Below are 15,036 nucleotides of genomic sequence, written 5' to 3' on the forward strand. Positions count from 1 at the left end.
TTGGCATAAGGAAATGCAATACTTAAGTTTCTACTTCTTAGCCAAAATATCTTGTATTGGATATCTGGAGAAAGGTGTAGCAAGCTAGGAAAATAACTTTCAATTAATCAGGCATTTTTTTGTTTAGATCGCTGTGGTTTTCCTTTCTACTGTCCCTGAAGCTGGATTTTTACTTGTACGTGGGTTGCAAGGACATTTTGATAACTTGACCTGAAGCAATGGAGTTGTGTCACTTGTGTTTGCATGCTGGAATTGCCTCTAAATTTGGATTGGTGTTTTTTTTTGGGGGGGGGGGGCTCCAAGACAAGCAGTGACCAACTTTTCTTGTTTAAATTTGATTATCTGTTTTTATTTTTGGATTTTTTTTTTAACAAAGCCAGCCTGCTTGTTCTTGTTTTTGATTTTTAACTTTTGCAATTCCTGGAAATGACCACTGAGTTTATTTAACTTTCATGTATAATTGTAATCTAGTCATTAAGAAGATTACATATTGTTTGCTGTTGTCTTAATAAAGAATGCTTATGTAAATAATATAGAATACTAAACATTAGTGTAATTGTTGACTGCATGATGATATGGACAGTTGTAGGAAGCATTGAGTCCATGCGAGCTTGTACTTATTTTACAGATTAGAGACCTGTGAGATTGTGACTTGGGATGATGGAGGGGTGCAAGTTGCATTTGTGGAGTTGGTGCAGAATTGTCAATCCAAGCCATGTCTATACTCTGATTACAGTACCAGAAGTAGTCATTAATTATTGAAACAGGGAACCTGAAGATTGCAGTGTTCATATTGGAACCAAAATACTAAAAAGGCTTAAATGATAGTGGAAAAATGTAAGATTTCAAGATGATTAAAAGTTTTTTTAGTTTTTTAGAATGTACTAGTGGTTGGGAGATCTAGAGAAAAACAACTGTTAAAGGAAATTAAAACACAGTTGTAGAATTTCATTCCTGGCTCAACAGCAAGTTCACAGCCTTGAATTTTAGTTAGATGGGAATGCAAGTTCAGTAAAGATAGCCTGCTTGAGCGATCAGTAAAGTTATTTCAATATCATGATCTTAGTAGCATTAGTACTTAATTTGCTTTATGCAGGCATTATTTTACAAATTGTATTTTAATAGTTAGAATTGATAGCTCATTATTTGGCCTGTAGAGGGAAAAAATGTAAAATGCTGAATCATTATGACAGCACCCCAGATTAAACTACAAGAGATTTCTAATTTGCCTATCGCTACAATAGGTCAACGGCAGATGCAATCTCAATGGCCTTCCACGTGGCTTTAGACCACCTGGACAACACAAACACCTATGTCAGGATGCTGTTCATTGATGATAGCTCAGCACTTAATACCATCATTCCCACAATCCTGATTGAGAAGTTGCAGAACCTGGGCCTCTGTACCTCCCTCTGCAATTGGATCCCCGACTTCCTAATGGGAAGACCACAATCTGTGCGGATTAGTGATAACGTATCCTCCTTGCTGACAATCAACACTGGTGCACCTCGGGAGTGTGCTTAGCCCACTGCTCTACTCTATATACTTTATTGTTGCCAAACAATTGATACTAAAATGTACAATCATCACAGCGATATTTGATTCTGCACTTCCCGCTCCCTGGATTACAAATCGATAGTATATATACACATAACCGTGTGGCTAGGCATAGCTCAAATACCATCTATAAATTTGCTGATGATACAGCTATTGTTGGTAGAATCTCAGGTGGTGATGAGAGGGCGTACAGGAGTGAGATATGCCAACTAGTTGAATGGTGCCGCAGCAACAACCTGGCACTCAATGTCAGTAAGACTCAACGTCAGTAAGACGAAAGAGCTGATTGTGGACTTCAGGAAGGGTAAAAGGAAGGAGTACATACCAATCCTCGTAGAGGAATCAGAAGTGGAGAGAATGAGCAGCTTCAAGTTCCTGGGTGTTAGGATCTGAGGGTCTAACCTGGTCCCAACATATCGATGTAGTTATAAAGAATGCAAGACAGTGGTTATACTTTATTAGTAATAGAGTTTGAAGAAATTTGGCATGTCAATAAATACACTCAGAACTTCTATACTTGTACCGTAGGGAGCATTCTAACAGGCTGCATCATTGTCTGGTATGGAGGGGCTACTGCACAGGACCAAAAGAAACTGCAGAAGGTTGTAAATCTAGTCAGCTCCATCTTGGGTACTAGCCTACAAAGTACCTAGGACGCCTTTAGGGGGCGGTGTCTCAGAAAGGCAGCGTCCATTATTAGGAACCTCCAGCACCCAGGGCGTGCCCTTTTCTCACTGTTACCATCAGGTAGGAGGTACAGAAGCCTGAAGGCACACACTCAGTGATTCAAGAACGGCTTCTTCCCCTCTGCCATCCAATTCCTAAATGGACATTGAATCTTTGGACACTACCTCACCTTTTAAAAATATGCAGTATTTCTGTTTTTGCACGTATTTTAAATCTATTCAATATACATAATTGATTTACTTTATTATTTTTATTTTTTTTCTCTGCTAGATTATGTATTGCATTGAACAACTGCTAAGTTAACAAATTTCACGTCACATGCTGGTGATAATAATTCTGATTCTGAGTTTCTGAACTGTCTTGACAGGAAGGATGTGGAGATGTTGTTCCCTTGGTGGGAGAATCTAGAACTAGTGATCTCTGTTCAAGTTAATAAAAGCGTCACCAGTTGGAGAAACAAGTGATTTCATTCCTCCCTCTGGGTCTATCAGTTTGAGGAAGAAAGTCTATGAATATTTTTAAGGCTGAGTCTCTCTATTATCCAGGAGTGAAAAGGTACTAGTGGTTGGAAAGAACACAGACTTAAGATTATAATTGGATCTGCCACAGAAGTACACAAGCAACAGGCTTGGATAGGATCATATTGTGAATTGCAAGAAAAATGGAAAATGATGTATCCAAGCCAGTGATCTTGAAAAAAGGGGGAAACTAGTCATTAATCTTCAGAACATAGCACTGAATGAAACTTAAAAAATGAAGTGACCTGGAGCTCCCCAACTACAAATCCCCCTCCAAATACACAGTATTATCATTGAAATCTGTTGACTTTCTTCTATCACTGCAAGGATTAAATTATTATCCAATTGCACAGTGAACTACAGCCTCTGCTCTTGGATAATTAAGGAAGATAAAAAAAATTCTTGCATCGTCCATGACAAGCTTATCCCAAAAAAATGAAAATGAAAACAAAATGTATAATGGAGATTGTCTACTGAAAGCAAGCAGATGCTGCACACAAAGGGAAAAAAATCAGATGCTGTAAAATTCCATTTGGTGCTACATAACTTGCTAAATCAAACCACATCAATACAAGTAGGTGAACATCCTTTAAAAGCAAGCTATAAGTATGCAGCATTTTTGAAATTATTCCCCACTTCATTTTAAGGTTGAAACAGCTCTAAATTTATCTGGGTTAATGCTAAGTTAAAAATTGTAAATACAATGTAACAAATGTGTTTCAGAATTCCCATTCCGACATGTCTATCCCCAGCCTCCTCTACTGTAAAGATGAAGCCACACTCAGGTTGGAGGAACAACACCTTATATTCCGTCTGGGTAGCCTCCAACCTGATGGCATGAACATCGACTTCTCTAACTTCTGCTAATGCCCCACCTCCCCCTCGTACCTCATCTGTTACTTATTTTTATACACACATTCTTTCTCTCACTCTCCTTTTTTTTTCCCTCTGAATATACCCCTTGCCCATCCTCTGGGTTCCCTCCCCCCCCCCCCGTCTTTTTTCCCGGACCCCCTGTCCCATGATCCTCTCGTATCCCTTTTGCCGATCACCTGTCCAACTCTGGGCTCCATCCCTCCCCATCCTGTCTTCTCCTATCATTTTGGATCTCCCCCTCCCCCTCCAACTTCCAAATCTCTTACTCACTCTTCCTTCAGTTAGTCCTGACGAAGGGTCTCGGCCTGAAACGTTGACTGCACCTCTTCCTAGAGATGCTGCCTGGCCTGCTGCGTTCACCAGCAACTTTGATGTGTGTTGCTTGAATTTCCAGCATCTGCAGAATTCCTGTTGTTTGTGTTTCAGAATTGTTTAGCTAAGTATTTCTTCACATAGCAAAGAAAGCCAGTCTGTTAACTACAGAAGAGTCAAGAACGTGTAGTATCATGATACATTTCAGTATACTAGACTACTATATTTCACTATACCGAACTTCTGAATCTTACAACGTTATTTGCATTCCTCTTCAGAATCAGGTATCACCGGCATGTGACATGAAATGTGTTAACTTAGCAGCAGCAGTTCAATGCAATACATAATAGAGCAGAGAAAAATATAATGATAAACCAGTAAATCAATTACGTATATGGAATAGATTTTTAAAAATGTGCAAAAATACTTTTTTTCTTTTTTTTTTTTTGAAGCTTTGGACACTACCTCACTTTAATGTCCATTTAGGAATCGGATGGCAGAAGGGAAGAAGCTGTTCCTGAATCGCTGAGTGTGTGCCTTCAGGCTTCTGTACTTCCTATCTGATGGTAACAGTATAGAAAAGGGCATGCCCTGGGTGCTGGAGGTCCTTAATAATGGGCGCTGCCTTTCTGAGACACTGCTCCCTAAAGACGTCCTGGGTACTTTGTAGGCTAGTGCCCAAAATGGAGCTGACTAGATATACAACCTTATGCAGTTTCTTTCGGTCCTGTGCAGTAGCCCCTCCATACCAGACAGAGATGCAGCCTGTCAGAATGCTCTCCACGGTACAAGTATAGAAGTTTTTGAGTGTATTTGTTGATATGACAAATTTCTTCAAACTCCCAATAAAGTATAGCCACTATCTTGCCGCCTTTATTACTACATTGATATGTTGGGACCAGGTTAGATCCTCAGAGATCTCGACACCCAGGAACTTGAAGCTGCTCACTCTCTCCACTTCTGATTCCTCTATGAGGATTGGTATGTGTTCCTTCGTCTTACCCTTCCTGAAGTCCACAATCAGCTCATTCGTCTTACTGACGTTGGGTACCAGGTTGTTGCTGCAGCACCACTCCACTAGTTGGCATATCTCACTCCCGTATGCCCTCGTCACCACCTGAGATTCTACCAACAGCAGTTGTATTGTCAGCAAATGTATAGATGGTATTTGAGTTATGCCTAGCCACACAGTCATGTGTATATAGAGAGCAGAGCAGTGGGCTAAGCACACACCCCTGAGGTGTGCCAGTGTTGATCGTCAGCAAGGAGCATATGTTATCACTGACCCGCAGAAACGGTGGTCTTCCGGTTAGGAAGATGAGATCCAATTACAGAGGAAGATACAGAAGTCCAGGTTCTGCAACTTCTCAATCACTTGTACCAATCACGCTCTTACCAACTCAAATAGATACAACCTTTCCTCATAAGACGGTTTGCCCATTCTTGGAACCATTCTTGTAAAACTTCTAAGCTGCTCCCAATACATTAATATTAATTACTTCAAAAGGAGACTAATATTTAACATAGTAGTCTACATGTATCTTTACCGATGCTTTGGTTATATAAGCATAGCCTTCCTATTTTTATATTCAATTTGAATGCAGTGTACACCATTCTGTCAACTTCAGCGCGTGTGCGTTAGTCATCTAGACCCTTCTATATCTTGAGTTCTGCAATCTGATGGAGGTAGCATTTGTGCCTCACAAAACACATCTGATGAATTGTACATGGTTGGCAAATTTAAAAAAAAAGTCATATTTCCTTAAATCATTATATTAAAGTAGGAAAACCTCATTCTGAATCAGCGCAATGAGTTATCTTTACCAAATAGCGTGGGGTAGCACCAAACAGAGAGAACTCTTACATTAATTAGAAAGTCTTAATTAGAAAGTCTTAAATTGATTACCAGTGGAGAAGGTGACATGTTCTTGTCTTGTGTACAAGAGTGAATGAGACATTTATGATTTGATGTTAGAGCTGCTACTGTGGAGCTTCAGGTTCAGTCATGATCTCTGCTGCTCTGTGTGTGGAATTTGCATGTTCTTTCTTTGCTTGGGTTTCCTGAGTTCAGACACCTCTTCAGGCCCTGGGGCTTATTACCCTAATTTGACTCAAGGCAGCAAGCTCCTCCTCCTCTGTAATCTGGGTATAGTCCATGTGTTTTGTCTCCTGAGTTTGAGCTTTCACTGCCATGGCCCATCCACTCCTGTTTCGGGTCAAGTGGATCAATTCATTGGTATTCATTTCCAGTTCTCTGGCTGCTGTCTCCATCGTCATTTATCTTTGCCTTCCACTTGCTTTCTTCCCTTCAATCTTTCCTATAATTACTGTGCATTCTAACTCCTCTTTCCTAATCACATGTCCAGTGAAGTTACGTTGTCTTTTCATGAACTCATACATTATTTCTCTTTTTGTGTTTGCTCTGTTCATGACATCCTTGCTAGGTATTTGTTTCGCCCATGATATTCTTTGCATCCTGCTCAAAAACCGCATCTCTGCTGCTTCAATTTGTTTCCTCATGTTACTAGATATTGTCCAACATTCTGAGCCATATAACATAACTGCATAAACGTAACATTTCAGTACTCTGAGGCGGGTTGTCATGCCTAGTTTAGTATTGGTCAGTATACTCTTCATTCTCATAAAGGTGTCTTTTGCTATCCCTATTCTTATTTTGATGTCCATGTCGCACCTGCCATCTGATGTCACCTAGCTTCCTAAGTAGCAAAAGTTCTGTACTTCTCGGCCTGCAAATGGGATTCTCCTTCTTTTTGGATATCACCATACATTCTATCTTTTTACAATTGATAGACCCATTTTTGCACTTTCTTCAACAACTATATCAATTAAGTTTTGTAGTTCTTCCTCCGTACTTGCAATTAGGTGTCATCCGCATGTCTAAAATTATTGATATTTTCACCGCCAACTTTGATTCCCAAGATGTCTCTTATTTTTTGTAATATTGCTTCACTGTACACATTAAACAAATCATGGGAGAAAACATACCCTTGTCTATTGCCTGTCTTGATTTTGGTAAACTGACTCACTTCTCCATGTATCCTTACAGCGGCAATTTGTTCCCAGTGCAGATTTCTGATTAGGCCAATGTCTTTTGAATCTAGATCTAGAGTTTCCTGTAATATTTCAAATAACTTATTGTGCTTCACTTTATCAAATGCTTTTGTGTAGTCGATAAAACAAACAAATATTTTTGACTTGAATAGCTCATTCTGATAGTATCCTTAACATCAATATCGCATTTCTTGTACCTTTGTCTTTTACAAAACCATTGTTCTTTACCTATTTCAGCTTGTATCTTAGCTCTTGTCATCAAAATTCTTTAGAGGTATCTTGGTGATATTACTCATTAAACTTATGGTCCTATGTAATTCACATTCTTTTGCTCCAGATTTAATCCTGAGTAATACAGATGCAAAAAACCTGACCGTGTTGATTGTCAAGTTGGCAATTTTGTCCCTTTCTATCCTTTTGCTTTTAATATATCTGTGGAAGCCCTTGGTGTTCTGCTTCACCTTGTGTGCCGGAACATCCTCATACCTTCTTTTAGCCCTCCTGATTTCCTCAAGTATTCTCTTGCATTTCTCGTACTCCTTCAGCAACTCATTTGTTCTTTGCTGCCTGTAGTTGCTATGCACCCTCTTCATGAGGGCCTCCATACCCCACAAACCAAAGTTCTCTAAACCTGTTATCCTATCCTTGCCCTTTATTCTAATAGGAACATACAAACTCTGTACTGTCAATATTTCACTTTTGAAGATCCAAATATCCCTTTGCCAGAAAACAACCTGTCCAAGTCCTTACCTGCCAGATCCTTTCCTATGCCACCAAAATTGGCCGTACTGCAATTTAGAATTTTGTCCTAAGGACCAGTCCTATCCTCCTTCGTAATTATCTTGAAACTAATGGAATTGTGATCACTCGATCCAAGGTGTTCCTCCACACACAGTTTTATCACTGTTCTGTCTTGTTCCCTAATAGGAGATCCAGTATGGTTCTCTCTCTCTAATTGGGACCTTTGTATATTGATGAAGGAAACTTTCATGAACACATTTGCCAATCTCTTTTTAGAGTATGGGAGTATCAGTCAATATGTGCAAAGTTAAAATCACCTATCAAACCTTATTTTTCTTGCAACTGTCTTCGCTGGCTCTCTGGCTCCCTCTACAAATTTGCTCTTCTAAATCCTGCTCACTATGGGGTGGTCTGTAATGTGGAATTAACATAGCCATCCTTTTTTCATTCCATGTTTCCACCTATATCCCTGCAGTAGATGAGCCATCCTGTCTGCTTGTCTGAGCACTATTGTAATATTTTCCCTGACTAATAATCCCATCCCTCCCCTTTTTATCATATCTAAAACATTGGAATCCTGGAACATTAAGCTACCAGTCCTGCCCATCTTGCAACCAAGTGTCACTAATAGCTACAATATCACAATTCCACATGCTGATTCATACTTTAAGCTCACCTGCCATACCTACAATGTTCCTTGCATTGAAATAAACACAACTCAGAACATTAGTCCCACCGTACTCGACCTTCTGGTTCCCGTCCTTTGTTTGTAGGTTTAACATCTACTTTTTCTTGCAACCACTTCACGAGCTGCACTGGCACTCTGGTTCCTATTCCCCTGCAATTCCAGTTTAAAATTCCCCAGAGCGGCCGTCGCAAACCTTCCTGCAAGGATATTGGTTCCCTTCAAGTTAACGTGCAAACCATCCTGTTTGTACAAGTCCCATCTTCCCTGGAAGAGAGCCCAGAAAAATATTTCTAGCCCTCTCTCCTGTGCCATCTCATTAGCCACCTGTAAAATGAAATATTATTTTCCCATTTCTAGCCTCACTAGCTATAGCATGGGTCCTTTTCTTTAACTTAGCACAATTCCCTGCACTCACTTTGTAAGTGTGCAGCTGTACTAATGTATTTCAGAGTAGTCTAACTATGGTCGTCTGTTACAATCATCTTCAAAAATGGCACTTAATACTGTATCAACACACATCAAAGTTGCTGGTGAACGCAGCAGGCCAAGCAGCATCTGTAGGAAGAGGTACAGTCGACGTCCTGACAAAGGGTCTCGGCCTGAAACGTCGACTGCACCTCTTCCTACAGATGCTGCTTGGCCTGCTGCGTTCACCAGCAACTTTGATGTGTGTTGCTTGAATTTCCAGCATCTGCAGAATTCCTGTTGTTTGCACTTAATACTGTATTTTGACTGTATAATATGTTATCTGCAAAAGTATTCATTTTCAACTTTTTCATGGTCAAAAGCTGGAAGTTTCATGTACCCATTGGACAAACAAAAAGGGGTGGCACTGTACCATAGTGGTTAGCACAACTTTTTAACAGTGCCAGCGACCTGGGTTCAATTCTCATCGCTGCCTGTAAGGAGTTTGTATGTTCTCCCTGGACTGTGGGGGTCTCTTCTGGGTGCTCTGGTTTTGTCCCACCATCCAAAAAACGTCATGGTTGGTAGGTTAATTGGTCATTGTAAATTGTCCCGTGGTTAGGCTAGGATTAAAATAGTAGGGTTGCTTGGTGGTGCAGCTTGAAGAGCCGGAAGGGCATATTCTGTGCTGTATGTCAATAAGTAAAATTAAAAAGAAAGTTGAAGGTTTATTATGACCGAGATGTACACAATGATCAAACATGGTATAAAATCGTAATTTATTTTTCTTGTGTATTGGGTATTTGACAGTGAAAGTAATTTGTAACAAGACCCTTACTGGATTTCACCATTGCAATGAATGTGGCAGCGCTGAATGAAATATCATTTACTTTCTGCCACCTTTGCTATACAGAGAGACAATCAACTACCCCACTTTAGGTTTTTAGAAAGCTCCTTTAAGCTGCCATACGTCATGATGAACTTGCCTTTTCAGGAAAACTCCCTGACCTCCTCCATTAATACTCTCCTCATCCTGCATATTTTTATGCTTGGATATTCACTTTGTTGAAAGCTGCCATTTAAAAACTTTCCAAGTGATTGTCATACATCAGTATTTATGTAATGGACACCAGAAAGAACAAAGACTTGGCTGCTTATTGAATTTTATCCTGATCTAGAAAGTTGGTTTTAATATGGAAGAAGCAGGTGAAAGTAGAGTGGAAATTGAATTGGCTAATTTGTCTCCAGATAAGATTGAAGTTGGATAAAGGCCAATGAAATATAAAGATAAAAATAAATGTAAAATAGATCTCAGCATCTAATTCTTTGCACATTGGAATGAGATGGAGCACTTTGAATGTTAATGCTGCAATAAAAATGATCATATTTAAAGGGTACTTGGGTTGTTAATTTTCTTTTGAGGCAAGTTTAAAAGGAATTTGATGTACAAATCCAGTATGTACTTAAAATTCAGTTAAAAGTGAAACTTCTTTGTGCACGGCAGACAGTAAAAATACATCAACATGTTTTGGAATTTTGTGACTGATGTCCCTCTCAGTTTCTTGAAGTCATTAGCCAGGTTGCTCATGAATACCACTATTTATCATCATTAATAGAAATACCCAGAGTTCTGTGTTTAACATAAACCAATTATTTGCAGATACTGGAAGTCTGAAATAAATGTACTAATTTTTTACTGAGCTTGCTGGAAATATTACCAAATATATTAAATGTTGTTAATTTTACCTTGCATTCTTTCCTGTCATTAATCATGCATCATGGTTAATGTTCTGCTGAGTTAATGTCTCTTTTTTTTTTTTTTGTCTTGTTGGATGAACTAATTAGAGCACTACAATGGGATACCGATCCTTCTGTACTGCAGCTTCAATCTGACTCTGATCTTGGGTATGTAGCTGTTTTTTAGTATTCCCCATGATGTACAAAAACTATTGAATGATCTTTTGTGATAAATGTATGTTTAATGTTTTTGCTAATTGCCTGAACTATAATGTTGCCCACATAATTTCAAGTGATAACAGTATTTAAATTTGTAGTTTGCATAGGTATTCCTTTTTTGTTTAAAGAAAATTGTTGAGATTACTGGTAAAGGAACATCTGATATACAATGTTGAGCATTTGCTTTTTTTTTAAAGTACATTGTTTTTAGAAAATGAGAGAAAATAAAATGTGATTTGTGTTGGCGTGAATGAAGTTCACTGTATATTTTAAAGAAAATGGCAGCAATTTCATACTGAAATGGAAATTATAATATTTACCCCACTGTTCAATGCAGCCGCCGCTTGCCTAAACTTGTGATTTCAAAAATTACTCAAGTTGATTTTTTACCTCGAGAGGTGGTGTCATACTCCAAAGAGACCCAAACGCCAGTTGCTCATGAGCCTGAAGGTATCTTGTTTTACTGATATGAACTAAGAAAATATTGATGAGCTAAAATGTATTATAAGTAAAATGTAGACTGCAGAATATTATTTGTAGCTCGTTCACCTCCTAAGCATTTGGTAGAGTTTATTAACTGTCTGCCTTGTATCTATTGTTTATCATTCCATTCTGTGCATTTGCTATTCCTAACTACTGCTTTTCTTGTTCCCCACTTTCTATAACGTAGTTGCTGTCCCCTTCCATGTTCTCCTCTTTGTATTAATATCTCACATGTTGCTCCCCCTGCTATTTTCTTTCAGCACCTTCCACAAACCTTTTTATGTTGTTTTATGTACTCTGGACAAAATAATGTAATTGTTCCATTGCTTGGTGGACTCCCCATTAACCCACATAATTTCTTTGATTTACCCCCCCCCCATTGCACCCCACATACTGCCCCACTAGTAACCTATTCAGCATACCCCGTATACTGCACCTTAAGCCCTATTTTGGTCAATAGTTTACATATTATTATTTTCATTTTTTTTTTTACTTGCCAAAAAGAATCTGCAACGAGTCAGTGTTCACTGTCTGCTCTGGAATGCCATTCAATAGTGCCTTCCCTTTTCAGGAAGTGTTACATTTAACATTTAATCTTAATTCGTACTTCCTAAATCTTAATGTGTATGTCTACCCATTTCATTACTTGCAAGAGCAGGCAGATATGTTTTATCACAGAAATGTTGGGATTAGAATGGGGTTTACTCAAAATTAGGATAAATTGTTAGCTAATAACTTTTTTGTGGGTTGGGGTGAAAAGCAGGGTAAGGGAGCTGGGAATTGGATGGAAATTTGGATTCAAATATTCAATAAAGTGGGAGATAAACCAAGGGCAATAAGAAAATGTAGAAGTGAAAGCATCGAGCAAGTGGCCTCATGAGTTTGGATTATCATGGGCAACGCTATGTTGCTATGGTTACCTGAAAGCTCAAGAACCTTACCCACTTTGTAGATACTGTGATGTGGAACTGCTTACACATAAGAATTCCCATTATAGTTACTATTAATTATGGTAACTATTAGCGTAATATTGTAAGTAAAGAAGTAACACACACAAAAATGCTGGAGGAACTCAGGAGGCTAGGCAGCACCGATGGAAGAGAGTAAACTGTCGATGTTTTGGGCTGAGTTGCTTTATCAGGGCTCTTTGTTTATTCTTTTCCATGGATGCTACCTGGCCTGCTGAGTTCCGACAGCAGTTTGTATGTGTTGCTCTGAATTTCCAGCATCTGCAGGTTTTTCTTGTGTTTATTAATACAGAATTCATGAAATGAGAGCATGTGATAGATGTACATGTGGTTTTGCTATTGGGGAATGAATCTGAATTTGTATAGTTGAGAAGTGTGAAAAATCAACATTGTTGCCAGTGGGAGGCATTTGACTTCTGATTAACGTTGATACAATTCTGCTTCAAGCTGAAACTTGTAGAGTTCCGTGTGTTGATTAACTTTCCTGCATCCAAGCTGGATTATCAGGCAGTTGAATATGTCAAGAAACTTTGCTGCAAAATTGGCCATTTCAATGAAAAGTAGCCACATTCAATGAAATCTACCTTGTGCAGATAATTTTTTGCACATCTGTGCTTCCAAGAATAAGCTTTTGATGGAGCAGTATTCACCATCAATCAGCCAAATGGTGAACAGCAGCTTCACTGGGAACTAATATATAATGGCAAAAGCTTGCCTGGTTGAACAAAATGGGAAAAGGCTGACGTCGTAAACATAACATTGGTGTACTTTAAGGGTGAGCGGTTTTTAAAAACCCCATGCTTAACGCAAACAACAGGAATTCTGCAGATGCTGAAAATTCAAGCAACACACATCAAAGTTGCTGGTGAACGCAGCAGGCCAGGCAGCATCTCTAGGAAGAGGTGCAGTCGACGTTTCAGGCCGAGACGCTTCGTCAGGACTAACTGAAGGAAGAGTTAGTAAGAGATTTGAGAGGGGGAGGGGGAGATCCAAAATGATAGGAGAAGACAGGAGAGGGAGGGATGGAGCCAAGAGCTGGACAGGTGATTGGCAAAAGGGATACGAGACGATCATGGGACAGGAGGTCCAGGAAGAGAGACGGGTTGGCGGGGGGGGGGGGACCCAGAGGATGGGCAAGGGGTATAGACAGAGGGAGAAAAAGGAGAGTGAGAGAAAGAATGTGTGCATAAAAATAAATAACAGATGGGGTACGAGGGGGAGGTGGGGCATTAGCAGAAGTTAGAGAAATCGATGTTCATGCCATCAGGTTGGAGGCTACCCAGACGGAATACAAGGTGTTGTTCCTCCAACCTGAGTGTGGCTTCATCTTTACAGTAGAGGAGGCCATGGATAGACATGTCAGAATGGGAATGGGATGTGGAATTAAAATGTGTGGCCACTGGGAGATCCTGCTTTCTCTGGCGGACAGAGCGTAGGTGTTCAGCAAAGCGGTCTCCCAGTCTGCATCGGGTCTCGCCAATATATAAAAGGCCACATCCGGAGCACCAGACGCAGTATATCACCCCAGCCGACTCACAGGTGAAGTGTCGCCTCACCTGGAAGGACTGTTTGGGGCCCTGAATGGTGGTAAGGGAGGAAGTGTAAGGGCATGTGTAGCACTTGTTCCGCTTACACGGATAAGTTTCAGCAAAGCGGTCTCCCAGTCTGCGTCGGGTCTCGCCAATATATAAAAGGCCACATCGGGAGCAGCGGACGCAGTACACGTCTACGCTCTCTCTGCCAGAGAAAGCAGGATCTCCCAGTGGCCACACATTTTAATTCCACATCCCATTCCCATTCTGACATGTCTATCCACGGCCTCCTCTACTGTAAAGATGAAGCCACACTCAGGTTGGAGGAACAACACCTTATATTCCGTCTGGGTAGCCTCCAACCTGATGGCATGAACATCAACTTCTCTAACTTCCGCTAAGGCCCCACCTCCCCCTCGTACCCCATCTGTTTTGGATTCCAGACCTAATCAGTTCCCCTCTACCATCACTCTGCTCTGTCTAGCGGAATTAGTCCTTACTCTTAATAATTTCTCCTTTGGCTCCTCCCACTTCCTCCAAACTAAAGGTGTAGCTATGGGCACCCGTATGGGTCCTAGCTATGCCTGCCTTTTTGTTGGCTTTGTGGAACAATCTATGTTTGTGCCTATTCTGGTATCTGTCCCCCACTTTTCCTTCGCTACATCGACGACTGCATTGGCGCTGCTTTCTGCACGCATACAGAGCTCGTTGACTTTATTAACTTTGCCTCCAACTTTCACCCTGCCCTCAAGTTTACCTGGTCCATTTCCGACACCTCCCTCCCCTCTCTAGATCTTTCTGTCTCTGTCTCTGGAGACAGCTTATCCACTGATGTCTACTATAAGCCTACTGACTCTCACAGCTATCTGGACTATTCCTCTTCTCACCCTGTCTCTTGCAAAAACGCCATCCCCTTCTCGCAATTCCTCCGTCTCCGCTGCATCTGCTCTCAGGATGAGGCTTTTCATTCTAGGACGAGGGAGATGTCCTCCTTTTTTAAAGAAAGGGGCTTCCCTTTCTCCACTATCAACTCTGCTCTTAAACACACCTCCCCCATTTCACGTACATCTGCTCTCACTCCATCCTCCCGCCACCCCACTAGGAACAGGGTTCCCCTGGTCCTCACCTACCACCCCACCAGCCTCCGGGTCCCCAACATATTATTCTCCGTAACTTCCGCCACCTCCAACGGGATCCCACCACTAAGCACATCTTTCCGTCCCCCTGCCCCCTGCTTTCAG

At 40.5% G+C, this 15,036-nt stretch overlaps 1 protein-coding gene across 1 annotated transcript in view; it reads left to right on the forward strand.

Annotated features, from left to right (window-relative positions):
• The window catches only part of LOC140194728 (cytoplasmic dynein 1 intermediate chain 1), a 208,536-nt gene that overhangs the window by 39,522 nt on the left and 153,978 nt on the right, over positions 1–15,036 (forward strand). The window contains exons 5-6 of the mRNA XM_072251990.1: positions 10,702–10,761; positions 11,150–11,262. Coding sequence (XP_072108091.1) covers positions 10,702–10,761; positions 11,150–11,262 — 173 coding nt within the window. The remainder of the gene's footprint in view (positions 1–10,701; positions 10,762–11,149; positions 11,263–15,036) is intronic.

The sequence above is a fragment of the Mobula birostris genome, chromosome 3, assembly GCF_030028105.1.
Source record: "Mobula birostris isolate sMobBir1 chromosome 3, sMobBir1.hap1, whole genome shotgun sequence".
Classification (NCBI taxonomy): domain Eukaryota; kingdom Metazoa; phylum Chordata; class Chondrichthyes; order Myliobatiformes; family Myliobatidae; genus Mobula; species Mobula birostris.